This window comes from Lepisosteus oculatus, chromosome 3 (assembly GCF_040954835.1).
Source record: "Lepisosteus oculatus isolate fLepOcu1 chromosome 3, fLepOcu1.hap2, whole genome shotgun sequence".
NCBI classification, from domain to species: Eukaryota; Metazoa; Chordata; class Actinopteri; order Semionotiformes; family Lepisosteidae; genus Lepisosteus; species Lepisosteus oculatus.
This window is the reverse complement of record NC_090698.1, coordinates 50743866-50771453: the sequence shown is the minus strand read 5'-3', so window position 1 is coordinate 50771453 and position 27588 is coordinate 50743866. Positions and strand designations below refer to the sequence as shown.

At 36.3% G+C, this 27588-nt stretch overlaps 1 protein-coding gene across 1 annotated transcript; it reads left to right on the top strand.

Moving 5' to 3' along the window:
* The first annotated feature begins 938 nt into the window (after nucleotides 1–938).
* slc27a6 (solute carrier family 27 member 6) lies at nucleotides 939–26043 on the top strand. Its single transcript, XM_006626836.3, has 10 exons — nucleotides 939–1618; nucleotides 3826–4035; nucleotides 5358–5516; nucleotides 7705–7829; nucleotides 12562–12756; nucleotides 17402–17492; nucleotides 18428–18626; nucleotides 19106–19203; nucleotides 20943–21073; nucleotides 21423–26043. Exons 1-10 carry the CDS (start codon nucleotides 1138–1140, stop codon nucleotides 21597–21599), a joined length of 1866 nt encoding a protein of 621 aa, XP_006626899.2. The 5' UTR covers nucleotides 939–1137; the 3' UTR covers nucleotides 21600–26043.
* Nucleotides 26044–27588: the final 1545 nt, after the last annotated feature.

The following is a 27588-nucleotide window of genomic DNA, read 5'->3' as shown; positions in this document are numbered from 1 at the left end:
GACTGAATCTCATACTATGAGTCATAGGTCGTGAGATATATGCTTTGAATTGCAGTTAAGGCAACACGTGTTTGCATTAATCAATAACTTGTTTATGCAGAAAATTAGTACTTGTCTGTGTATATTGTAACGCAACGAGGGCTCAGGCGGGCGCCCATGCCGCATTAGGTCGGCCCCATCCCGACTGAGGCTCGAACCCGGGACTCCCGCGTCTCTCTGCAGCGACCCAGCCCCGTGAGCTAAAGAGGGATCTCTCTACAACCCAGTAGCTGTAGTCCTGCTCTGGTACACCGGCTCTTACACAGTGCCTGTCGGCCGTAAGCGTTACAATATATTCACTCCAGTAAGTGAAAACATGTTCTTCCAAGCTTCATATTACATTTAGGAATAGTGGAAGTCACCTTATTGTTTTTGTACTTCCAAAACAGTACACCGCATTTCCTAAATTGATTTACTAATTTAAATAAATTTTCTCCCCACGAATTTAATTTTGACTTCATTTAACTGTATTTATTTATATTATCTGACAAAGGATACACGTCTGGAGCGAAACAACTACAAGAAATCACTTAATGCATCCCCAACGTTTCTTTGAGAGGCAGTTTACAACTCACTTAACAGCATATTCCCGATAGAGCAGTTACTGATAACTACGCCCAGTTGCTTTCAAAGTTTTGATCTGACGTAATTCAGATTCCAGTGAAAATCAATCATTTTCAGAAGCAGCTCGTTTACACGGTAAAGCCCGGCAAAAATTGAAGAATGGTATTTTTACTGCATGATTGGTGTGTTTAATGCAATTATCTCCATACATAATTCGATTATGCAAAGGAAACAATGTGACACTGAGACTCTTGTTAAAGCTGTGCGCGGAAAGAGGTTCAGTATGTGTAGACACTCCCACTGATAGTTGTTGTACAACATGACAAAGTCACATGATTCGGGAGTTCGTAGGTTCACATAACTAGTTTTTTTAGTTCATGGTTATCGATCTCTTACGGTAATATGAGCATAGGGAAAACTTTAACTGTCGTCTAAAAGTGGCTACCGCTTGTGCTTGTTTGTGGGTTGCATTTGCCTCTCGTCTCATACCGTTATAGGATCGTTCTGTAGTGTAAGTTGTTGCCAACAACAGAAATGCTTCTAGAGTGGATGACAGCATTGATAGCAGGCTTAGTTGCCTTTCACTTCATCCAAAAGCATACATTTCCGTATTTTTGGAAAGACTTTTTTTATTTAACGAAGGTCGCGAGGTGCGGTGTAATCCTAGAGTTATACAAGAAGACATCGAAAGTCTTCACTGTGATGGACAAGTTCATGCAACAAGCCGAGAAGATCCCCAACAAGCCGTTTATCATCTACGAAGGAGACGTTTACACGTACAAAGATGTGAATTCAAGAAGCAACAAAGTGGCTCAAGTATTCAAGACTCTGGGAATCGTGAAGAAGGGAGATACCGTAGCCCTTTTAATGAACAATGAGCCCGATTTTATCTCTGTGTGGTTCGGATTCTGCAAACTGGGATGTGCCGTGGCTTTTCTGAACACCAACTTAAAATCTAAATCGCTTCTGCATTGTTTCATCAGCTGTGGAGCTAAGGTTCTCGTTGTTGGGGCAGGTAAAAAATACATTGTTTTTACAGTACCGTAGGAAGTATCACAGTTCTTCATCAGTACATAATGCTCTACTTTGTTTTTATTTGCATTAATGAAAGCCTATTTGGATTTATTCTTAAATGTATTGTGCAATATCTTTTTATAAACGCAGCATAACGTGCTCGATGATTAAAAGTAAAAGATACTGGTCATTTTCACAGTAAATGTCTTAAATGTAGTAAAATTTTTGTTCCACCCACATGCGTCTTACACATGCTTTCTTAGTGCCCTGTTATCTTAAAGGTACAGTACGAGGCTAAGAGTGACAGACGAATAACGACACAATAGCATATAACACCTCTTTGCGTACCTCGTTTAATAAATCGACCTGGGCTTGTTTTAGTTTTATTTGTGCTATATTGTTTTACATATAGCTGACATATATGTAAAACTCTGTCAAAGCAGTAGTTCGAGCAATTGTAATTTACCTGACGCCTTTCCAAGAGGTTATGAAAAGTATTCTATTATACTATAAAAACCGAGCAAAAGTTCCATGGGATTTAAGATCGTATTCTATTCTTCCAGAATGGTTAAATTATTTCTTAAACATTGCAAATCCCTTGAGCGTGTCTTCGTGTTTTGTAGTTTCACACATTTATGTTTCTGTATTAAAGCTGTCCTTTAGTATTTCTGCTCATAATACCGTACACATTTAACAAATCCATGGTATTAGCGTATAAACAAGCGGTAGGTACCAGAATTCTGTTTCAGGTCTTTCTTCCAGCTAACCCTTAAATCAAAGTGGCCATTTACACCTGGGTTTAAGCAATTAAGTTTCAATTCAGTACTTATTGGAAGGCTCAAAGTCCTATATTGGTATGGAGGTGCCATCTCGATTTCCCCCAATATAACCTCTCTGTAAAACAGTTGTTATGTGTCTGAAAGTAGAGAAGCCATAGCCAATGGGGGCTGTCATGTCCTCCTCACCGCTGTTGCTTCACCTCAATCAGTGGTTCTGGTTAATGGCACGGAGAACTGACACAGATTTCTGTATTCTGGTAAAATGATGGCCACCCTTACAATTGTCAACAGACATGAAATCCAGCCGTTATTTTAGGGGCATCTATTGTATTCCATCTGTTGAAAATTAAATCAGCATTGTATGATTTGACAGTAATAAAGTAACTGTTTAAATCATAGAATGTAGTACAACGTAAGGAGTGCAGTTACTCAAAGTAATGTACAGTTGGCTTACTAAGACAATTTATGAGTTTTAAAATAATATAATCCGATAAACTGAATAATACTAACCCTGCAAATCATTTGCATCACTCCTATTTATTGTCTCCAATAAATACTTAATATTTTAGCCACATGGTGTATTCCAGTATGCAAACTGCAAGATGTTATATTTTGACTTAAAATCAATGCATCTACAAAGCTAAATACAGAATACAAAGGTGGATTCTAAAATCTAAAAACAACTGTAAGCGACCTCTGAAGATTAAATTTGCCAAACGAGCTTTTTTCTTACATTGGACAGGTTATTACTAACCAACAGTCTAGTTTTGGAAACTATACAACGTTCTGCTTAAGTTTTATTCATTACACAGGAATACAGTTCCTTTATTCTTCAGAAGGAATTAACTTGCTTGATACAGTATCACAATGCTGACAATGTTTAAAAATATTGTGATCTGTTCGCCAACTGGATGATGCAAGGATAGCCAAAGTGCACCAGTACACTCTCCACATATCAGCTTTCAGTGGGGAGGAGAACAGAGTGATAAAGCCAGTTCATTGATGGGGGTTGTTTGGAGGCCATGATTGGTAAAGGCCAGGGGGGATATTTTGGCCAGGACAACAGGGTAACACCCCAACTGTTTTCTAGTAAAGTCATTTGTTTTATGTCTCATCTGACAAAATGACACCTTTATTACAGTATAGTCCCCACCTCTATACAGATGAATAAGGACCCACATACACAGTAGGGCATGCTCACCCTGCTGGTCCCACTAAGACTCTACCAGCAGCAACCATAGCTTTACCTTTGGAACCTTTGTAAGGAGATATTACTGCTGCCTTTATTGATTTATTGATGCAAAAGCTTCACAGTTTCTTAAATTTAAACTTTTAAGGATGTAGCATTGGTGTATTAACTAATTAATTGCAGTATTATAGCAGAAGTTTTTTGTCTCTTTCATTGCACTGAAACCAACTTATTTTACAGACTTGATAGACAAGTTGGATGACATACTTCCAAATCTACAGGAAGATCATATTAGCATTTGGGTGTTGGGGAGAGAGAGTCAGAGGCCTGGAGTGGAAACCTTGCTGGACAAGGTAGACATTGCCCCAGATGGACCAGTTCCAGCACATCTCCGTGCTGCTTCTTCTGTGAAGTCACCTACATTGTATATTTTTACTTCAGGTACCACAGGTGAGTGGCTCGAGTATCGCCACCTGGCTTGCAATAAGATAAAAAATATTATTTCTGATTGCATAAATGAGAAGAACACTGAAACACAAAATATCTGATAAAAGAAGGAATGGGTGAATCTTGTAGAACTTTGACATTAGGCTGTCTGTGGTTTAAGATGTGAAACACCCCTCAAAAGATGATCTGCCAAATCATTACCTTAACCAGTGCCTTGCCAGCTGTATTTGGAAATAAAGTAGAAGTGTGCTCATTTTCCTTCGTTCACTTCACTGTAAACACAAATAGTGTCCTTGCTGGAGTAGCCATAATAATGTGGATAATGTCACATTGTGTTGCATTTCCATATATAAACATTCACTGTTATGAAGCATTGTTGTACAGTATGTACTGCATAAAAAATAAAAATTGGTTTAATTTGAAAATAATTTACTGGCAGTTTACAGTTAATTTATATTAAGGAGAAAAATAATTGAGAAGAGTATAGTATATTACCGGAATGCTAAAGTAGTTTATAATGATAGTAATAGAGCCAATAAAACTAAAGTAAAGGGAAATATAGCACCTGACAATTAAGCTAAAAATAAAAGGTGGAAGAATTTAAATAAAAATATGTGATGTTAAAATTATACAATGCACTAGTAAGTGCATTCACAGTTAAAAATACTCTGAAACATTGTGGTCACCATGTTATAAATATATATGTATAGATTTCTGCTCTGGAATCAGTCTTGAGGTGAGCAACTGGATACATACACAGGCTTGAAGTATTGTCCTGCACTGAAAAGCCAAACAGTAGAATGTTTTAGACAGAGACGGCGTGGATGTGATTCAGCTTTTTAGAAAATCCTCAAGGGCAGCGACAAATGCAGTCCATTGACCATCTTCGGGACATGCATGATACAAAAGGTTGTGGGAGTCTGGAACAAGCTACCCAGCCATGTTGTTGAAGTGGATACTCTGGCCTTTTTCCAGAAACAGTTGGATGTGACCCCTGGATTCATTAGTTACTGGCAACCAAACAAGCTAGATAGGCCAAATAGCCTACTCTAGTTTGTAGCCTTTCGTTTGTAGTAATAAAGTTAAAATGGTCATTTAGTAAATGGCGTGTGTTTTTTTTCTATTATCTTCGGTTACCAGCCAATGTGTCTTCTGTGTTAGCAGATGTCTGAGGCACAGGCCAGCCTTTTGGATGAGCTGATCACCAAGTAGTTGAAGGGTAGAATACTGAAGCATTTGAAATGAGTGAACATTCCCCTAAATGCTCAGTTTCTTATTGGGGGAAAAACTATCTTAAAATGTTCAATTTTTCTGTGACATTTCAGGACTCCCGAAGGCAGCTGTTATTACCCACCTTCAATCACTAAAGGCATGTGCAGGATTTTGGGCTTATGGTGCTACTAAGGATGACATCATATACATTCCCCTTCCACTGTATCACAGTGCAGCATCTCTTCTTGGCATTGGTGGGACCATAGAATTGGGTATGGTTCAATGGTTTTGTTAACAGAACTGTTAGTGGTATTTGTTTTGTTACACACATTGGAATTTACTATTTGTTATATAGTCTTTGTTTTTTTTATTTGTGATTTTGCCCTGTACCACTATTTAGTTTAAAATATTACAAATGAAGAGAGGACTTTCTTATGATCATTTGCAGTTTTAAGAAATTGAAATTGAAGTTATTCAAATGGTGAACAATGCTGAAATTTACATTCCCAGACTAATTGCCAATCAGCAATGTTAACACACCAGTATATAGAAGCAAACAATTTTATGAGGTCATTTTGGAAATTCGTATGGAAGAAACAAAAGTTGTTAATGTAGTGTTTGAAACTGAAGCATTTTGAAAAGACAACTTTTGAAAGAAACAGAAAGCTACACTATTTTATCTGCAGATGTGAAAAATGTAACTCATTTTCTCTGACACAGCATACACAGTATAAAATGTATGATTTTTTTATCATTTGCAGAGTTTACTGTGTAATTGTGATGTAGTTATTTCACAGGAATATTGATGATTTCACCTTAGTTTAGTTTCTTTGCATTACTGATATTTACCATTCTATCGCAAACCTGACTTTGAAACTGTATTCAGAATTTAGTTTTTTAAAAGAGCAAGAAACTTAGATTCACATATTTAATCATCCTGGAAATGTGTATTCAACAAAGGCACTTAATTATACAGTGTCCACACTGCAGATATGTTTTTATTAATTTATGTCACAATGCAGGCTCTTAGTTCAATATAGTTTGCCAGTATGTTTTTTACTTTGTCAAGGTTTTTCACTCTGCTCCACTTTTCTCTTGAAAATTCACAAGAGGAAATTGTCCATTGAATTTTGAAATTTATTATCACTTGGTTAAGTGGCAGACATCCATTAATTTCATTTCTCTAACTAAAAGTAAATGTGAATATTAAAGTTTGATTACACAACAGATCTTTGGCTTTTAACCTCAGTGAGTGAACAGAAAAATGGAAAATACATTTGAGTCAGGCTTATGTAAGAGGTAAAGCATTTATAATACTTGGTCAAAAACTAGGCTTTGAAATGACTTTGTTCCAGATGTGCCTCACAAATTAATTTATCTGCTAATGACGACTATTCAGCATACACTTCATATTACTAAATCCCAGTTATAGTGATGTTTATTTCTAGACAACCATGAATGAGTTAATCTGAGACAAATTGTTAATGTGAAATTGAAAGCATCTGACTTATTGCCTACATTGTTTTGTTTAGTTTTTTTTAAAATGAAGAAAGTATTAAGTAGGATAAAGTTCAAGATTATTGATGTTAACAGTGTGTGTACATATACTGAAGGAAAAAAGAAATGCAACACCTCCTCCTCCACACTCTGGCCCTCTGGTCTGCGTGGAACAGGCTGAAGAGTGACTCATCCGTGAAGAGGACCTGATGCCACTGCTGACGAGTCCATTGCAGCCTCTGTCTGGCCCAGGCCAGTCGGTTGTTACGTCTAGGAGGTGTGAGCAGAGGGCCTCTGACAGGTCGCCTTGCTCTAAGTCCAGCAACATGGAGCCTCACTGTCCTGTCACTGATGCGGGCATTGTGTCTACCGCTAGTTTCAGCAGCAGTACGGGTGACAGATCTGAAACAGTCTGATGTGTTGGTCCTGCTCTGGTGTGGCCACTCAAGGGTGACCAGATCTTGGACGGTCATCTGTCCTGCTGGTCAGCTGAAACCTTCTCTGCAGTCGGGACACAGTGGAGTGACTTACTCCATAGTGTCTGGCATTATGGAATGCACAGAAAATTGACTGTGTGGCCTTCTTCTTGCAGGGACCTAAGCTTTGAATTAAGGCCTTTTTAAAGATGACCTGATCAGGCATTGTTCCACCTGGACCTCGTTGGGTAAAAGTGCACCTAACAAGCTTTTGTGTGATTGGCAAGTTGTAATGCCTCACTGCACAAGCTGTATTGCTGGTCAGGGGGCTTAAAACAAATTGACTTTTTGTGAAAGAACATAAGCTACTGTATAACTATAGTATTCTCATTCCAGAAAATGTTGCATTTCTTTTTTCCATCAGTATATATATAACAAAGTGCTTTTTAACCCACAATGTAATATATAGTATGTAGTGGTTTTTACTTCTTTCTTAACTAAAGTCTCTTTTTGTTTGATATTGATCTTTTCTACTTGTATTCAACAGGAGCTACATGCATCCTGAAGAAGAAATTCTCAGCTTCTCAGTTCTGGAGTGACTGTAAGAAGTACAATGTAACCTTGTTCCAGTATATTGGAGAGCTCTGTCGCTATCTGTGCAATCAGCCTAAGGTACCATTACTTTTTTGCTGCTCCTCACGTTTGTCTGGCAGAAAATTGTAGACATTGAATATATTTATAGGGTTTAAGTTTAATTTTCTGTATTCCTGCAAGTAAGGTTTTCATATCATTTCGCTGATACCCCCAACTAATGACTTCAAACTCACCATTGGAAACAGAGAACAAAAATAAAAATGCATATACAGTATATTTAAAAAAGTGTACAAGAGGGCAGCTCTATAACCAAAATGAAAATTATGTGTCACGCCCTCTGCAGGCAGAGGGCGCTCCTTCCCTGTCCTGTCCCTAGTTTCCGGTCTGCTGTCCTTCCTGTTCCCTCTCTTCCTTGGGCTATATATTTCCGGGTCTTGCACTCTGTCCTCGCTTAGCATTGATGTTCGGATGTCCTGAGACCCGCCTAGCACCAGGGCGCCCCACGTTCGCTTCCTGAGGGCATAGGTTTCTATACGACATTCCTGAACTCTTTGCACTAATGAGCCCGGGCCTTTTTCCCGTCTCGCCGCTACGCATATGGGTCTTTTTCCCCTCTCCTACTCCCCACGGTTAGTCCCTTTGGACGTCCGTGACACTATGCTTATTAGGAACAAAGGTCTGCTAAGAGATTTTTAGTAGAAGATTCTCAGTATACATCTTCGTGATGTGCTTGTTCAATTTTTATTATACTTATAATTTTATTTAATATTTTTCTTTAATTGTGGCCTTGTGCCCATTGCTTGCCGGGATAGGCTCTGGCTTCCCCATGACTCTGTATTGGAGAAAAGCGGTTAGAAATTGGATGAATTTGTCTTTCTCTTCTTAAGGATTATCGACTGATACTGTTATCTTGGGAACACTAAGTCCCAGAACTTTCTTCCCACCCCATTTTCTTATCAATATGTAATCTCCTTCTATTTTTTATTTTGTACCCACCTAATTAGGAATCCCCAGTTGTACAACAGCCTGGGTAACTTCTACAGCCCCGATATCACATGGGCCGAATGAGGACCTGCACACAAATTCCTGTAACATTCCCACCTGCTAAGGCATTTTGCCACATGATATCCTTAAAGTTAGATGGTGCTTCACATCTTGCAGTCACTGCAAGCTTGACATGTATGATTTTGTTCTTAACAGGTAATCTTAGTCTATCTTATTTTTTATACGTTCTTATTAAGAACATATTTCTTCGGTGTCTTTATAGAATGCGCTGCCTTCCCTTTAGTCTGACGTTCTCAGATTTGTTCATTTGAATCGATTATGCTCTATATTGTGCTATCACAGGAGCTCAGTTTTGTATGATGATTGTGTAACGCATTGTGAAAAGAGACTAAAATCATTCAGCAGTGCAGCTGATAAATTGATTGAAAAGATTGGAAAGAGATTTTGAATCAATGAAGCAATGTCACTAAGTGGCAGCAGGCTGTCACGTTTGCCATGCCCTTCATTTTCTTGGTTATGTACACGGATTTCTTTTAGAACAGACTGTCTTGAGCTTTGTTTTCAAAAACAGTCATTCATAATGTATTGGGTAACTTCGGCAATACGTATAAAACCAAATGCAAGTTAACTGCAGTCATGCAGTACATTTAAGAAAAATAAACTTCAGACCTGATTTGCTGATAGAGAAGTATAAAATAACTGCAAATATACTGATTTTAGATTAAAAATGTGCTGGAACGTTTCACATAGTCTAAATAGAACATTAAGGTTAAGTAAACTTTGAATCATCTCCTACTGTGGACATTTTTCAGACTTAAAGGAAACATTATTAACAGTCCTGTTATGTATTCATATATAATTGTCACAGTATATGTATTTTCCCTGTTAAATTAAAGTAACTCAAAGCCTGTTGAGTATATGTAACTCAACATGTCTGCCTATAGAAATATTTCTGAACAACAACAAGATACAAATGTACTAGACAACATTAATTGAATTCTTGGCCAACAGTAAGCTAAATTGTTCTTATTTCAAGACTGTGTAATCAAACAGGCTTTTGTTGCAATGCAAAGCTGCCCATCTTCCTTTATGGGTACAGAACAGAAAATCAAGCCCCCCAGCTCAAAGATCTCTTTGTTTCGTTCACTCTCCCTCCCTCACTGTTAGAATTACATGAGAGACCTACAGCATGTACTGTGGTTCTGGAATACAGTGGAGATAAGGAATTGGCTAATTATTACCCGTTGAATTTTCAATGAAATAGAGACAATAAATCCACAATATACAGTAGCAACATTAATAATAAAAATTATCAGCACTATTAACAGTATTATGATTTAAATCTATATAAATAGCATTGGAACAATCAGCATGAAGTAACTTACATGAGTGGGACCTGAAACTACAGATCCCTGGTTTAGATTTAAGAACCTCAAACAGCAAAGCCTATTAGAAAGCCATGTCTTCTTATTCTGTTGTTTTTATAGATCATAAAGTATATGAATATAAAAAATAATGGCCTTATTATTTTAGAACTTACAGTAGATGTGTTCAATGACTGAATAATACTCTCCAGTTTCTCCACAGTGGTACAGTGTTCCTTGGGTAATTAAAAACCAATCAAGTGAATGACAAAGGGGTAATTCACAAACAACACATTCTTTGCTACAGTGAGTGGAGACAGGTCAAACCTATCAGCTTGCTTACATGCATTTAGAAGGCTATAAATGCAGATAAGTACTTAATAGTAAATTGCTTGCATGACGCTTCATTTAATTCTCATGTAAACATAAACTGTAAAGAATCATATTCGTAAACAATCATAGTTTTCTTGCAAAAATGTGGAATATAAATTAAGGACCTTATTCTCAGGCTTTACAATATAGTTTTAAATACAGTACCTCATTTAGATTATTTTCATTTTTATACCCTTAAAACAGTAAGTATATAAAATAGTGGGATCATTGTATAACTAATCATAACTAACAAAATACAGCACAACTCTGTAATAAATTAGGTAAAGACAACTGTACAACCGTGACACCAAAATACAGTCATTTACAATCCTTGTGTTCCAGAGGCCTACTTACTACAGATCTAGAAACTGCACTACTTAATACAGATCTAGAAAATTCAGTATTCTGTCCCTATAATATAAAAACTATGCTACTTCAATGCCTTAACAGGACAAAAAAAAGTAAAACCTGCATCTTACTTAATGGATCCTAAAGAGAACTTTACATCCTAGGTGTGTTACAACTTAATAAACTGACTTTTGAAGAAAGACAAAAAAAATCAATATTCCTGTTTTTGTTCTAGATATTTCTTTCTAATGTGTGTACTGAGTGAAATGTGTACTGTGTAAACTTTCCAAGATCAGTCCAGATATTAAAGGGTACATCTATTCCATGCGGTCATTGACCTTGGTATCATTTGGAGGTGGAGCTTAAGTCAAATCATTATGAAAAAGATAAAGATAACCTGATTAAACGTATAACACAAAAACATGAAATGCATGTATGGGAAATAACAGTGTTATATGGCATGCATGTCCTTTTATTCATTGGCACATTTCTGGTGTTGGAGAGTAACCAGGCCCAAACTTAGACAATACAAAACAAATCAACCATTTTCCCTGTTATAGCCATGCATCACTGATGTTAAAGAAATGCTTTTAGCCAAAAGATCTCAACATTTCAAAAATAAGAATGTCCTAAAATAAGACAGAAAGCTCTCTTGTAATAATGTTAAGACTTCAGTACTCTTTCACACTGCATATTGCTTGGGCAGAATCTGCTTGTTATTCTTATAGCCCATTGATGTTTCTTATCCATGTTGTTCACTCCCTTCTTCTTTCTCCTTCATTTCCTGTATGTCTCCTCCTGTATTTCCAGTGTCTTGCAAAAGTCTTCAAACCCTTAAAAGTTTTCAAATGTTTCTGGATTACGGATGGTACTTACACATCCATTTCCAATAAGTATTTAAGTATATTTCTAATAAGTATATTGCCAGCTCACATGCTCACATGGATTGATGTTCACCCTTTGCTCTTGGCAAATTTATTCAGGGTTATTGGACAGCACTTGTGGACCTTAATTTCCAAATCAATTTTTAGCAGACTTAAACATGTTCCCTCGCAGTATTTCCCTTTCTACATCCATTTTTCCTTCATTTCTAACATGATTCCCAGTCCCTGCTGATGACAAGGATCTCTGCAGCATGATACTTCATATGAAGAGATGTTTTTTCCTTGGGTATAGGCAGTGTTATGTTTGTGCTACACATGGATATTTGAATTTTGGCCAAGAAGCTCTATCTTGGTCTGACCACAGAACCTTTTTCCAAAACCTTGGCTGGGTCATTCTCGTGCTGTCTGGCAAACTCCAGAAGGGCTTTGAGGTGGTTCTTTTTGCGTAATGGTTTCATCCCACCCATACAGGCCAGTGTTATACAGAGCTCTCGATATAGTTTACTGATGCACCTTTCCTCCACTCTCAGCCACTGAGCTTTGTAGATCTTTCAAAATGATTGTTCACCTCTGAGTGGCTTCCATCACAAGTCACAAGTCTTCGTCTTCATTTTAAAGCCAAATCCGACATACAGTATGTTGGAGTCACGTCTAATTCAGAAGTCTAATTGTTGTGGAATTTTTTTGAGTTTATGTGGGGTTAATTTAGAACAGCATACAGTTAAAAGGACCTTTTACCCTTACCGGTGGTAAAAGGTATGGTGTATCTCTTACCTGAAGTTTGAAAAGCAGAAATGTGTTGATTTTAAAATTCCCCTGTATTTTTTGCTTTAACAGAAAGAAGGTGAGAAAGACCACAAAGTTCGCATGGCTGTTGGGAATGGAATGCGGCAGGATATTTGGGAGGAGTTTCTTGATCGCTTTGGGAACATTAAGATGTGTGAGCTATATGGTTCAACTGAAGGAAATGTTTGCTTTATGAACCACACTGGGAAAATAGGAGCTATTGGTCGTTCCAATTTCTTTTACAAGGTGAGTCCTGTTCTGCTGCAGCTGATACAATAAATGAGAATATTTGTAGGGCCATTTTTTTAACAATAATGATTTTATTGTAATCACTGTCGTATTTTGATTAACACTTTGATTTGGTGTAATGATCCATATTTATTATTTGGGTGGAAATCTGTCAAAGAACAGCAAATATGATGACAGAGAGATGAGAAGGTGATTCAGGGATTGTAATGTAATGAAAATCAATGAAACAGGATACCTCATATTCATCTAACACATTCAAAATATACTTTTTTTCTGTTTTGAAAATAACAGAAGGTTTTATACCCTTAATCTTGAAGGTTTTTAAAGATTACCTAACATATGTTTACCCAACATACGTTCTGAAACATTCTGCTGTTTTTGCATCATTACCCAGTAATGGTTAAAAGTACTTCATGCTTAAGTACTGTAGATCTTTGTGTTAGTAAAAGATCACTCTGGATACTGTGTTTTTAATACAATGTTAAGGTGACTTGTTGTAAACACAACAAAATAATGTTTTGCATGTTTAGAGATCCCAGTTTACTTGATTTACTGAGGCTTTCAGTGTAATTTTTCCATTGCTGCTCTCCGACAGTTGCAAACTATTTGGTGTCTGACAAAACAGTGCTTTATACAGGTTTAGAGGTACAGCTTCCCTTATAAGTCAAGTGACAGCAGTTATTACTGAGTATTGAAATTTATTTTTATTTTTTCCCACTCCTACCAATGTGGTGAGGTATCGTATGCACCACACCTGTGACACCTGGTTGAGAATCTGTTCCACAGGATTGTTGTGATTTTCTTTCACATTTACTGGATGAAATTTAAATTTCTCTATACACACTGTTTACAATGCTTTTTTGTTACTTTTTGAATGCGAGTTGGTTTGGTTAAAGCCATCATTAGTAAACAGTAAACAGTAAACAGTAAACAGTATCGTTATTATTTCTCTTTTGTGTGATAATGAAGAGCACTTTAATGTATTAGAATTAATCAGCAATGTCATTTTTTAAATCTGTTTTACTGGTAATTGGCAACTTAGCAATAATGTTGAGAGATTATAATGCATGACTATAAGCCTGTCTCTTCAGTAATATTCACAACATAATTTTAGCGTATTTTTAACATTCTTAAATTGTCATCATCCCACATTTATGGATTACAAAAATAGTTTATTAGACACAATCACAGAATGGATTTAAATGCGATATCTTCATGAAGCTTATGTTTAGGAAAAATGGTCAGTAGGTTTAGTTTGTACTGTATTTCATTCACTTGAAGTCTTGTGAACAGATGAATGTAATTAAGAGGCACAGACTGTGCTTCTGTGCCCAAATCTGAAAAGAAAAAGAACTAGGTGAAAAGTCAATGTGATAATATTTCAGGTTTTACTTAATGAATTGAAAGAGTTGCATTCGGTCCAGAGTGCTGGAATTAAGGGATCTAGATGAGCTTTGCAGTGTCATTGCCTTTTGTGCGCAACAGACAATGGAGAGAGCACAGAAGTAAGCTATGCTTGCTCCAGTTTCTCATTCTCAATATTGTTCTTAGTCCTTAAGGATCGCTGTATTTTTTCTAGGGCTACCCAAGAGATGAAAAGCCTATTGCATTAAAAAGAAAGCAGAGGATTCCATGGCTATGGGGAGGCCAAATACTGTTGGGCACTACTACATAATAGTCTACTGAACTACTTAATCATTACTTAATTATTCTTTTTAAGCGCAGGTTAAAGAACATATTGGGTAGTCTTCATTTATCATTTATGTATAGCTATGGTTTGAAAAAAAAGAAGCACAGTAAAAAAATAGCTTCTGAATTTGTGAATATATGGACTGACACCTTTTTGGTTTTGATACATGCTTTTTTAACACTTGGATTAAAAAATGTGCCTGAATTTTAGTATGACACTCAAGTCCTGATGAAGGATTGTGTATGCCAGCATTTTGATAAGTGCTAATAAAATATTTTGAAGTACACAGTACAGTGTTCTGTTAAGCTTGCTCAACTTTTTGAGTCTGCTTAACCTTTGGCTGAACATTCTTCTTTCTCTTCTTAATATGACACTTACAACATCTATGAACACAATTACATTTAAAGCCTACCTGTATTTCTGACCCCAGTTTCTTCATACAGCCCAAAGAGATATTTGTTAGGTGAACTGTTGTGAGTGTTTGCGTGTCTGTGTCTGTTTATGCCCTGCGATGAACTGGTGTCCCGTCAAGGGTGTATCCTGCCTTGCACCCATTTCTTGTGGCTTCATCTCCCCTGCCAACTTGGATTGGATGAAGTGGCTAAGAAATGGGTGGATTGACAGGAGAAGACCCTGTCACCCATTGAGCGTAGACTGGCTTGGGGGACAGACAGGAGATTAGAGACGCATACTGAGGATAGGTGAGCATGAGTATTTTGAAGTCGACAAAGTAGCCTCATAGGAAGCCAGTGCAGTGGCTCCTGGACAGGTGTAATGTGGTCACTTGCAAGACCATGTCAGGATTCTGGCTGAATTCTGGACATACTGATGTTTGTTCAGTGTGGATTTATTTTATAGCTAAATAAAGATTACATAAAAGAAAATCTCCTTTTGTTGAAAACATGTACTTTCATATTCCAGTAGTGATGTATGCTGTTGTTGCTAAATAACAAACAGAATGAACAAAGAAACAAGTTCAGACCTATCTACCTTTTTGCTTTAAAGTGTGCGATGCCACGGGGGTTGTGGCTGGCATTGACTTGAACAGATGTATGCATTCATCTGGACACACCCCTTTCAGCCTGCTGGGGAACACTCTTGTTTCTAACTTTCTACGCCCTCTCCTCTGAGAGTGGTGATGTACCTGGCCCTCTCGTTGAAATCAAGACATGTGGCACACATAGTCAGAAACCTCTGGGCTCTTGGCTCGCAGACTCTCAGGCCCAGTCTCCAACTTGCCCATGCCACTACCCCATTCAGTCTCCCTTGAAATCCGGATTAAGGTCTCTCATCTCGCTGAGCTCTTTGTTCACGGTTCCTCACACCCAGCCCTCTCACCGCTGAGCCTCAGTACATGGGAGACCTGATTTCATGTGGTAGGCACTGCACCGCAGGACTGACATCTTGACTTGGTGTCCGCTCTTGGAAGTATTCAGCCTACCCTTGAAGTGCTTCCACAGCTGACGCTCTTCGGCACTCACTCCTCTCAGTTGTGGTTGCCGAGGCAACGCATCACTCTATATCCACCTACCTGCCGAGCACATCCCGTGTCATACCATAAGTTTTTAATTAAAAGTGACCACAACGACAAGCTAATTAGTCACAGGTGTGTAGGAAGTGGAAATTTGTAGGTTAAAACATTTTTGGAAGAGCACTGTTCTCTTAGCAGTGACATTGGAAGATGTTGGTCTCACTCGCTTACTATTACCTGTTGTATCTTAATGATTCAAGGGCTGCTTCTCACATTAGATCACATCTGTCTTGATCTAGATTGAAAATTATGTGCTTTTAGCGGGAGAAATTATCTATGCATTCCCATGAACTACTGCACATGTAGCCACCTTTGGAACTTCTTTCCCTGTTATTGTAGGCCTTTGAGCCTTTCAATAAATTAATGAATTGAAGCTTACTCGCTTAATTAACCCTGATGCTGATGAACACTTTGGTAATTTAGGATTAACTGTAATTCAGAATTGCAATGGAATGAAGTGCCAGGGTCGACTACTTCTGGATTATTGCTGCTGAAGTTCTTAATTTGGGAGGCATGGTGGCACTTGCAGGACTAGGGCATTGGGTTATTTTTATCTTATTTATACTTAGCTTTCTAAAGGAAAATGACTGAAATCAGAAACACATTAAATTTGTACCAAAAGATAGGAAGAGTGAATGGTCATCACATGTTAATTGTAACATGGAAAAAAAACACTTTATTTGGTTTAGAATTGTTCAGGATTCATAATTGATCATATGTGCTGATTGTCCTGAATCGAGCATAAAAATACTCACGCTCTTTATTTAGTTCTGTTGTAATTAGTGAATGGAAAATCTGTGTCAGATTTATAAAATATATAAAATAATAATAATAAACCTATTTGACACGAAGCAGTGTTGTTAGGAAGTTCTGAACTTTAAAGTATTAGACACATTTCACACACGATAGAAAGCACTCTTTGAGTGGGTGTCTTATGTTTCTACAGCCTTGACACATTGGCGATGAAGAATTAGGGATGAGGTGGATTTTGTGGTTTCAGTGAGCCCCCTGGTGGATATAGCAGGTGTCAGCTTGTCAGTTTTATATTTTAGACAGTGATGCGATATTTGTGATGTCGCATACTGAATTACTTCTAAAGAACAAATTGTGGTACCAGTCAAGACATTTCTACTGAAAGCATTTTTCTATTCAGGCTTGAAATGGGTACAATGTTAATACAAATTTATATTTTAAATAGATGAACTGGTTCCAGTATAAAGAAAGTCAGGTACTTACAGTAAATACAATAATTCAGATTTTGTGATTTTTTTTAAACCTGTTAAGGATTCTCTAATTCAGTTTACAAAAAAGAAAGAATGGTTCAAGTTTCCAAGTTTCCTTTTGATAGAGGCAAGTTTTTGTCTACAGTATATCAGTAAATAAACTTCAAACTCTGTCTAATAGTTTCTTCTGTATTCTAGTTGTTTTTTCAGTACGAATTGGTGAAGTATGATCTAGAGAATGATGAACCTGTACGAAATGAGCAGGGCTTTTGTGAACATGTCAAGAACGGTAAGAAAATACATTTCTGTACAAGGGTATTAAAGAATATGAGAAAAGGTATCAGGGAAAAAAATAATCTTTTATAAACTGTTGTGACCTTTTATCTACTGTTCATTACTGTGCTACAAACCAAATCCTGACATTAATACATTAAGCGAATACATTGTGTAATTTTAAAATTAAGCAATAAAACGAGTTCTGCATATGCCTGTTACTGAAATAAGTTTGCTGAATGGAACCTTTCTCAAGGATGTACAGCAGCAAAGTGTGTACTAGGGTCTTGATCCCATGGCACTGTGTTTAGAAATCTAACCAGTGATCCATATTTCCCTAGCTATAGTACAATCATAGTACAGAACACCCTTTTTCAACACGGGGGGGTTACGTTCCTCTATTAAACAAATATATGTTGGAGAAAGCTAACGTTATATAATAAATATGGATACCTGAAAACTGTATAAACTAAAAGTACAAAAAAGGCAATTGCGACTTCACTGAACTTCTCGCGATAACAGTGTACACAAGGCTGAGTGAGTGTGCAGTGGTTTAGGAATGCTGGAGATTACTGGAAGATTCTAGAGTGTGTGTTAGCTTGGATATGTGTGGACTGCGTATGATTGCTTGTAGACAAAGCTTTCTTGTGCGACTGAAATTTGTTTCAGTTTATGCTTTTATGTGTAATTACATTTGAGTTGGACAAAGTGGTGTTGAAGTAAGACTTACTGTATTACTCAAACAATTGGTTTGTGCATAACATACTGTTACGTGGCATGGGTTTAAATTCCAGACCTGGGGTGAGGTCTGTGTGGAACTTTTCAGCTTCTCTCTGTGTTTGCATGGGTTTCCTCCAGGTGCTCCAGTTTCATCCCACAGTTCAAAGACATACTTGGTACATTAATTGACATGCTATTAGTGAACATTCCCATGTTTTTGTTTTTGTGTAGGTGAGACTGGACTCCTCCTGTCCCAGATAAACTCAAAAAGCCCATTTTTTGGTTATGTTGGCAACAAGAATCTCACAGAAAAAAAGCTGCTAAGGGATGTCTTCAGGAAAGGAGACGTCTATTTTAACACTGGAGACCTGTTGGCAGAGGACCATGAAAACTTCATTTACTTCAAAGACAGAATTGGAGACACATTCCGGTACAAAATTAAAAAGATTATTAATTGGCAAGAAAATATTTACTTTTGGTCCCTTGAAATGGGGGGGGGGGGACTATGTAACTATGTATAAAAAGAGCTGTGATTTTTATATGGTTCACCAATATAGACGTAAATGCCCTCGAATTAAAGCTGACATTCTGCACCTTAACCTCATAATCATTTTTTCATTTCAAATCCAATGTGCTGGAGTACAGAGCCAAAACAGCACAAATTGTGTCACTGTCCAAATACTTATGTACTGCACTGTACAGTTTTATTGTATTGTTAAACATATACATATTTATTTAATATACACAATGTTATAAAAAACATTATGGCATGTACTTTGTAAACATAGACATCTGATTTTAAAGGTTAGACGTATTCACATTTTGCATTATGGAATGGTCTTATTGTACTGTAGGAAAAAATGCAGTTTGTTGAAGAATTCCATAATATTTTTCTAATATCATTTTTAGCTGGAAAGGAGAAAATGTTGCGACTATTGAAGTAGCTGACTTTCTTGGATGGATGGACTTTATACAAGAGGCAAATGTGTATGGTGTTGAAGTTCCAGGTAATGTCGCATTTTTTATAAAAGCCAAAATCCTTTTCATAAGATCATACTGTAAGTAACCCAGAATGGTTCCAAACAAAAGGAGGCCTATCTAGCCCATTTGGTAACTGGTAGCTTATTATTAACCCAAGGGTCTCGTCCCACTGGTTTCTGAAAGGCATCAGGGTTTCAGTTTCAGTAGCATAGTTAAATTGTGCTCTTCTCCCAAACCTGTTCACATAAAGAAGTGCCTCTTGATTATTTATAACTGCTGATTCTGAAGAAGTATATTGGGGTGGCTTTTTGAAGGTACTGTTAAGGTTTTAACTTCATTAACTTCATTAAACTATTTTGAAGAGTTTTTACTTTGTTCAGGACTGAAAAGGTTATAAACGTTTGAAGAAGCAATATCAATTTTGAGACATTGTGACCAAAACCAGAAGTTCTAAGTCATTTTTCCTCCATTGTCAGGTGTTGTAAGCAAGAACACTATATCATTTTGCCTGTTGTTGATTTTGGAAAACTTTGTTCAGAGGGGTGATTAAAATGATTTCTAAATATGCAAATACTTCTGCTGATATTCAGATACAATCAGAGGAGTATTGGTTCCTCAGAGATGTCCTTAAAACTCTGTTACTTCTGCCATTCCATGCTTATTACAATGAGTGCCATACAGGATAAATAATTAGACAGGAATGCCTTATATTTGTATGTCCTCCCATGTTTATATGGGCTTTTCACCAGGTGCTTCAGTTTCCTCCAGCCATCTAAAGGCATGCTGATTAGGGTAACTGGTATCTCTAAATTGTTCTTGTGTGTGTGTTCTGTGAAGGCAAGTTGTGACTCTCCTTAACATGAAGTGTCTGTAGGTAAATGATGGACGGATAGTATTTGCAGGCTACTATGTACAATTTGAGTGAATTCCCGAGCCCAACAAATCCAGCCTTTGCATACTGAATTACTACTGAATAACCCTGAAAACCCTACTGTACTCGGTAATAGTCTTAAATCCTTGTAAGAAGAAGGACACCTACTTTGATAAAATAAGCAATCCCCCATTAATGAACCTGCGATCTAACCTGTTGCTAAAAGGCTAGAGTCATTGGTCTATGGGTCTATACAAAAATGCATCCAGATAAATATATTTGCCTGTTAGACCTGAAAATGCAATGATATATTTCTACAAATATGAAAAATACAGTTTCTTTCCTTACATTTATACGTATTCCCTTTAATGCCCAATACTGAAAAGATTCTGGGCCATCAGTGAAAACTCCAGTGGTGGAGATTGGAAACCTTTTCGCTCCAGTCTCTCTGATACTCTTTCTGTCTTCTACCCTCTCCTGTTCTTGAGGAGATTCTCCCCATTTAAGTACACTGTTGGTTATAGGAGTTTGCTCATCAGCTCAGGGAATATACAGTTCCAAATATTTTGTAATTATTTGGTTGCTGTTCAGTTGGGTCTGCTGTCTTTCTAGATTATCTTGAGTTGTGAAGGCGATAGATTGGTAATATATGGGTGTGAGTAACAAAAGATACCCCTTTCTAGCAAGCAATGCAGATACCACTGTGTGCCAGATATCCCAAACACATAACAATAATTTCTAAAACATAAGGTAAAACCTACTTTTCTGAAGCTTATCTGACGCACATTTAGGATTAGGATAAATCTGGATTACTGCTCTTCAATGGAGGTAAAACCTGTTGTAAGGAACATTTAGGAAAACTGAATTGCAGAAAATGGCTGTTTTTTTCTACAGGTCATGAAGGCAAAACAGGAATGGCAGCTATCATTTTAAGGCCTGGCTTCAGTTTTGATGGGGGAAGGCTGTACGAACACGTAGTGAAACACTTACCAAACTATGCTCGACCACGGTTCATTAGAATTCAGGTAAAGTATTTGACAAAACAAAAAAATTGGTTTGTAAACACCAACATTCTTCATTCATGAAAATAACTGCATCAAAAAACATTTGATGTTTCCGTTTATTGGTAATGTGTTTAAAATAATTAGAAATAGTATGCACTGAAGTTGTTTTTCGGTATTAAGTCAATGAATAACACATTTTCTTTTATCCTTGCTAGTGAAACTTCCTTAAATTAGATTTTTCCAGTAAACATGTACTGTAGTTGGTTTTAGAATTTACCATTTGTTTATTTACCATGTACCATGTGCTATCGGTGTTAAATTCATGATTTTCTTTTTACATCTTTCTGATACAGATTTTTATTCTTTGCAGGAGTTAATGGAGGTGACTGGGACTTTGAAACAACAGAAGTTTCGATTAGTGCAGAGTGGATACAATCCTTCAAGTGTAACAGACCCACTATATTTCTTAGACGAGTCTAAGAAATGTTATGTTGCTCTAACTCAAACCATCTTTGACTGCATCCTTTCTGGGCAGATGAAGCTATAACTGCTATAGATGTGACATCACAATAACAGTAATACTGGCACAAGACTTTAAGCATTTTAATGTAAAATGCAACATTACACCGGCATTTCTAATATGCTATGTAATTGTATATTTTGGGAACAAAGAAAACTGCTCACAATTAGATTCCCTTTAAATAATTTATGGTTGCCTTCTGTGTGAGCATTTTACATAGACAATTCAGGTTAATTATACATGACTCTGACATAGTAAAAGTAATAATGTCTTTAGCGACCTTAAGTTGATGAACACTGAGGGAGTTCAAATTTCCACATTGGACAGACTGAGAGATTGTAATCAGATTTTAATGTTAGGTTATAGGCTTCATTTTGGTGTCTGCTTTCAGCATTTCCAGCTCTACTGTTGGAGGGTTCTGTGTGCTTTACAAACCCTGATTCATTCGAGCAAGACGTAAAAGTTCTCTGTTGTCATCTTTGTTACTAATACTCCTAGTGGCTTCATTGTGGAAGTTTCGTTTCTTTTGTTTTTGATTATTTTGAATTTTGATATTACTAATCTCAGTTTCCTTGACTATGAACCACAGACAACACCAAATATCTGGAAGTTATGACCTTAATGAGAGTGATTTAAAGACAAAATATTAAGTATAGGCAAATAAATAATTGGAATGTTGTAGTAACAGGAGCTGCCTTTTCATCTTTTGGTGGTTGCCAAACATTATCATTGTGTTCAGTATGGGAAATAACATTATAGGTATTAGAAATTGAATTGGAAAGTATCCTGCACTTTTGATAGGAACTATATTGGTTGAAATTCTAAGTCAGAATGTATTCATGAAATTCAAGAAATTAGTATGGAAAAAACCCTGAAGTCAGGAGCCATCTCCACCCCTACTCATATCACATTTATTATATAAAGGGATCATTTTAACATCACTACACAAGTAACTGTATTACATTGAACCTTTCCAAGGGTAAATTCAGTAATCTGGGAAGTTATGTTTATAGTATTTTTAGGAAGAAAGATAAATATTGGATGTAGATTATTTCCATGAATTTCTGGAGTGTGTTAAGCCACGGACAGATGTTTATATGTGCTACTTTGCACATATTTTAGAGTTTTTTAAGTTTAAAAAGTTTCATGTTTTATTTTACTTTGCCTTCTAACTGGTTATGACGGTTACCCTGACTCATGATTGTAGAATCCAAATTTGCACATGGTTGTATTCTCTTGCAATAAACAGTTACGGGTAGTATGATAAATGCCAAACATTTTAGAGATAGATTTTAGGCATACTAAAGTTTCCACACTCACATCATAAATAACTAGGATTTTTATGTATTTAAATTGAAATGCTCTAGGCATTGCGTGTTCATCCAAATAGAGTTTTTGGTACTATGATCATGAGAAGGAATATAGCATTAGAGCTCATAAAATCCATACCCTAAAAAAATACCCAGTGATCAGTCATACTGTATAAATGATCAGGAAGTGTGTTGTGGTATACGTACATGTGTATGTTAATTATAAATATACATAATGCCCCTTAATTCCATCTTCTGCTCTTCCAGATTATGTTTCCGCACATTTACTGACAGGCCTGTACTTAAGATTAATTACAGTAGGTGTTTAATTGATATGAGCCAAAAGACCTGTGGAGGCCAGAACAGCAGGATAAACAGTCCTCTATGGGTTTGTGATGGGTGTTTTTTTCTCAGAATCAGCATACCCAAAAACCATTAAGTTTCTCATCTCTTTACTTTCATATTTGGTTCGTAATTATGGTTAAAGGACTAGATAAAACACATTTACAGGTATGTTGTTATGTAAAGAAAATGTTTCTGTGTTTTTAGTAGTGAAATACGGCTGTTTTCAATTACTATGGGCCCCAATTGAAATTCTGCATGTCAGCCATTGCACTGCTATTGCAGCTCAATTCTCTATACCCTTCATTATGTTTGACCAGTAAAAAAGGTGAAATGGTATAGCAGCATACATCAGTGTTAAAATCTTCATTTTATCTCATAGTCCTACCTTCTTAGGATTTACTCAGGGTAATAGTCTGCAGTGGACTAAATATTGGGTTGCTAAAGCAGTAGATGTCAAATACTTCACTTTTTTTTGAGAAAAGAAAACAAATGATATCTTTACACAACAAAGCCAATGTACCATTGTGAATTATTTTCTTAATATATTGTGTTGTGCTTATAATCTTATCTGTCTTGTAATTAGTTTGTATATGTAAACAAGTACAGTACATGACTGGGATGTGTGTAATCAGTGTTCATATGAGGAAAAAATGGGCTTTCCAACTACAATCCACATGATTCATGAGTAAATCAGGTGTACGAATGTGCCAATTTAATATTTTAAATTTGATCTTGTCTGACAACAGTTTGCATTCCCATGTCAAACACTGAAAGAAATGTAATGGATGTTTAAAAAATATTTTGACTCACAATACATGCTAAACTAAGAGATTCAGTATTGTAATGCAGTTATTTTGTAATTAACAGAAGTTAAGTCAGTCAACTTCTACTGTAATTAATTTGGGCATGTCTGTCTTTTGACTTGTAGAACTCCAGGGCCTCTTCAAGCTACAAAGATAGCATTTCCATATTCCCTCCTTATTGTCTTTATTATATTCTTAAACCTTCCAATGTATCTTACCAGAAGCTTTAAAAACTATAGTCTTAAAATCTGTTTTAGCTAAAGGAGAATCATTTGAACTCTAGTTGTACACTGGAAATCTATCTACAAACTTCATTTGATAATTTTTCTTCTTAACAAATCATTTTCCCTACATTCCATTTGATATGTCAAAAGGGGCGATAATTGATCCTTTGATAATGTTGTAAGGCTATGAAGAATAATATTAAAAATAATAAAATACTGTTTTCTTTTACCTTATTTTATAATGGTATTTATTATCATTTTTTTAATAAAAGGAGTGGTGTTATAGCTAATTGATACAGGTGGAAGATCTTAGAAAATAAGTTAGACATGGCACCAGCTTGAGTACTTCTCGAGTAACTTATAAGCTTATTATCATTTTATATTTGATTATCAAAGGGATATGCAACCAAATACTGAGTTTCACACTCTGAAATCTACTTAAATTGAATGTGCCTTAATATTTCTGGTCACTTGAAATCATTGTGTTGAACAAAAGGTATGTTTTTGTTCTAATATAATTGGAATGTATCCATTCACAAATAATTACCTAAGAAAAACAAACTATATAGTACTGCACTTGTCTTTGCTTCCTTGGTACTTTTGGAGGGCACTGTACGAACATCACTGAACTAGCCTAAAGAAAAATACAGCAGTGGCTGGTGGGTAATGATGGTTTACAATTTCATTTTAAAGCAGAAGCCTGATTTATGTCTCAAATCAGTATTTAATCCCATGTACATCCTCCTGCAATACAATTCCCAGCAGTTTCACCCTGTAGTGTGATGTCTGGGCTTTACTTTGCAGAAAAGTGTGTATTTAACATTATTCTGAGAAAACCCTCACTCTTTTAGTGTAATTATGTATGGACAGTATACTTTGCAGCCTAATTCTGTTGATCTTTTTTAGTTATTCCACAGTGAAAAGTAAAATAATTAAAAAAAAACTGTTTAAAGATGGTACAGTATTGGTATTAATTAAAAGGTGACTTTGTACTGTACAGTGAGTTTCATAATACACCTGGGATTTTTGGCCACCCTTCTGTGTATAATCCTCTTACACTTACTCACATATGGAATAATGGGCACGGCTATTATAGTGCCTAGCAACCAATAAAAAAAATAACATTTGAAATACCAATGTCTAGAGATACAGGTAGAGATTAAAAGATCTTTCAACTTGAAAAACCATTCAATTTAGATTTTATTGTATTCCTTGTTATATAAAAAACCAAGAGGATTTTACAGTAAGTTATGTAACAAATTACCTTAAGCTTTGGACATTAGGATGAAATACTGTACCTACATTAACTGTAAAAGTATTTACGAATTTCTAACCAAAGTAACAATACAAAATAAAACAGGGTGGCTTCTTAAATACTAATGGCACAATAACAAAGCTCTCTATAGATCTGTGGCTCTTTTTACCAACATGTTTTCTCAGAGATCTTTAAGAGTCCCAACAGAAGATGTTCTGGGAATTATAAAGCTCATAAAGGGCATTCAAAGGGCAACTGCGTCCCAATTTCTCAGACCAGTCATTAAATCTCGGTAACAAGACAAATTAATTGATGGTATAGAAAAGTTTTACAAATTTTAAATGAAACACAAAATTGTGACCTTTGTGAAAGTGCTGTAGGATGCCATGCTGTTGCAAACCCCTTGTCTCTCCTTGGGCAAGAGAGAGAGTTCCTACAAACTGTGACGTGATACTTGTTTAAATTGTAATCAGACTGCTTCACGTCACTGGAAGTTTTGTTGCCTGGTTCTGAATAAAAAAATATGGTGCTGCACATACCTGGACATGTTGTCCATTTTTGTAATGAAAATTAAGAGATTTTACAAGTTATTGTGTATTGGGAATGCACTGATCAATACTGATTCTTTCTAACCCCAAAATATAAAAATAGCATTGCAGTTTCCCTTTGAAGCTGCCAGTATTTTAAAGAGGTTATATTCTCTATAACAATCTGCCAAAAGAAAAGAAGCTGTGTTTACATCATGACGTTCTCTTTTGTTCTGGTTCATTTTTTGACAAGAATACAGTAAATCATAACTTTCATAACAGGGGTGATTAGGGACTGTGCATGAGTCTCTAGACCCAAACAAGCACAGTATGGACTGGCTGGGTTTAAAGACTGTGCTCGATGCAGGCAGGAAATGGAGGATGTGGTGGGGGAAGGGAAGCATGAACTCTTGAGTCTGGGTGGAATGAAATGATCCTCTGTACTGCTTGCATAGCAGTGGTACGCTTCACATACTGTATTTTGTGCTTTGCACACTTTTAATTTCATTCCCTCTTTTAATTTTAAATGGCTTTGGCATAATTATAACTTTGAAATCCTTAAAGGATTCCAGATTCACTGTGCTGCCCAAACACAAGCTCTACACATAGACCATCATGTAATCAAAGTTGATTTTTTGACATCAACACAAATTTGAAAGGTGTTTCATTTACTATGGAGGGCAATAAAACAATATAAAAAAAAACCATGGAGGAATGTTATATATTTGAAAATATAACATGTCATAGATTAATTTATACTACTCAGTATGGGCTACTTTTTATACTGCAAATATCACAAGTAGAAATATTTTAGTATTTTTAAGGGAGTAGTGGCTTCTGTCTTTGTTTTTATTCAAGCAACAGCAAATAAATCAAATTTGAGCCCTTCTTGTCCTTCTAAGAGCCAGACATGATGCTATACTACCTTTAAATACACTCAGTGAGCACAGATCTTGGGAAATATTTACGTCCATCACATACTGTACAGTACAGTACCTTGAGAAGAGAGTTGTCATATTAATAATGACCACCGGGAATTGTTAATTTTTCTCACAACTCTTTCACCTTAAGCAAATTCTAGACATGAAAAGTCAGTATTTGGTTGCATATCTCATCGGGGGCAATAATTGTGTTAAGGACTGTAACCCAGTGAGCTCAACCAAACATTTGTGCAATCATTTGAGATGCTTTACTGAAGCTTCTTTGAGATCTTATTTATGGGGTGTTCTTCTCTGTTTTCTTCAACATACAATGTATGCTCAATTTGATTTACATCTGAAGTTTGATTTGTACAGTCTAAGATTTTCAATTTTTTCCTCCTGTTGAACTCCTTAGTTGCATTGACTGTATATTTTGAGTCATCGTCATTCTACATGGTGAAGCTCTGCCCAAATATGGAAGCGCTTTCTTTTACAGAAACCTAGGAATTCATTCAGCTGCTGACATCATCGATAAAAATGAGAGAGACAGTTTAGCATGTTGGTGTGGTGTAGCATTTCATAACTACATTTTTCTTATAAATAAATTCTAAATTGTCATGATCATCGAACTC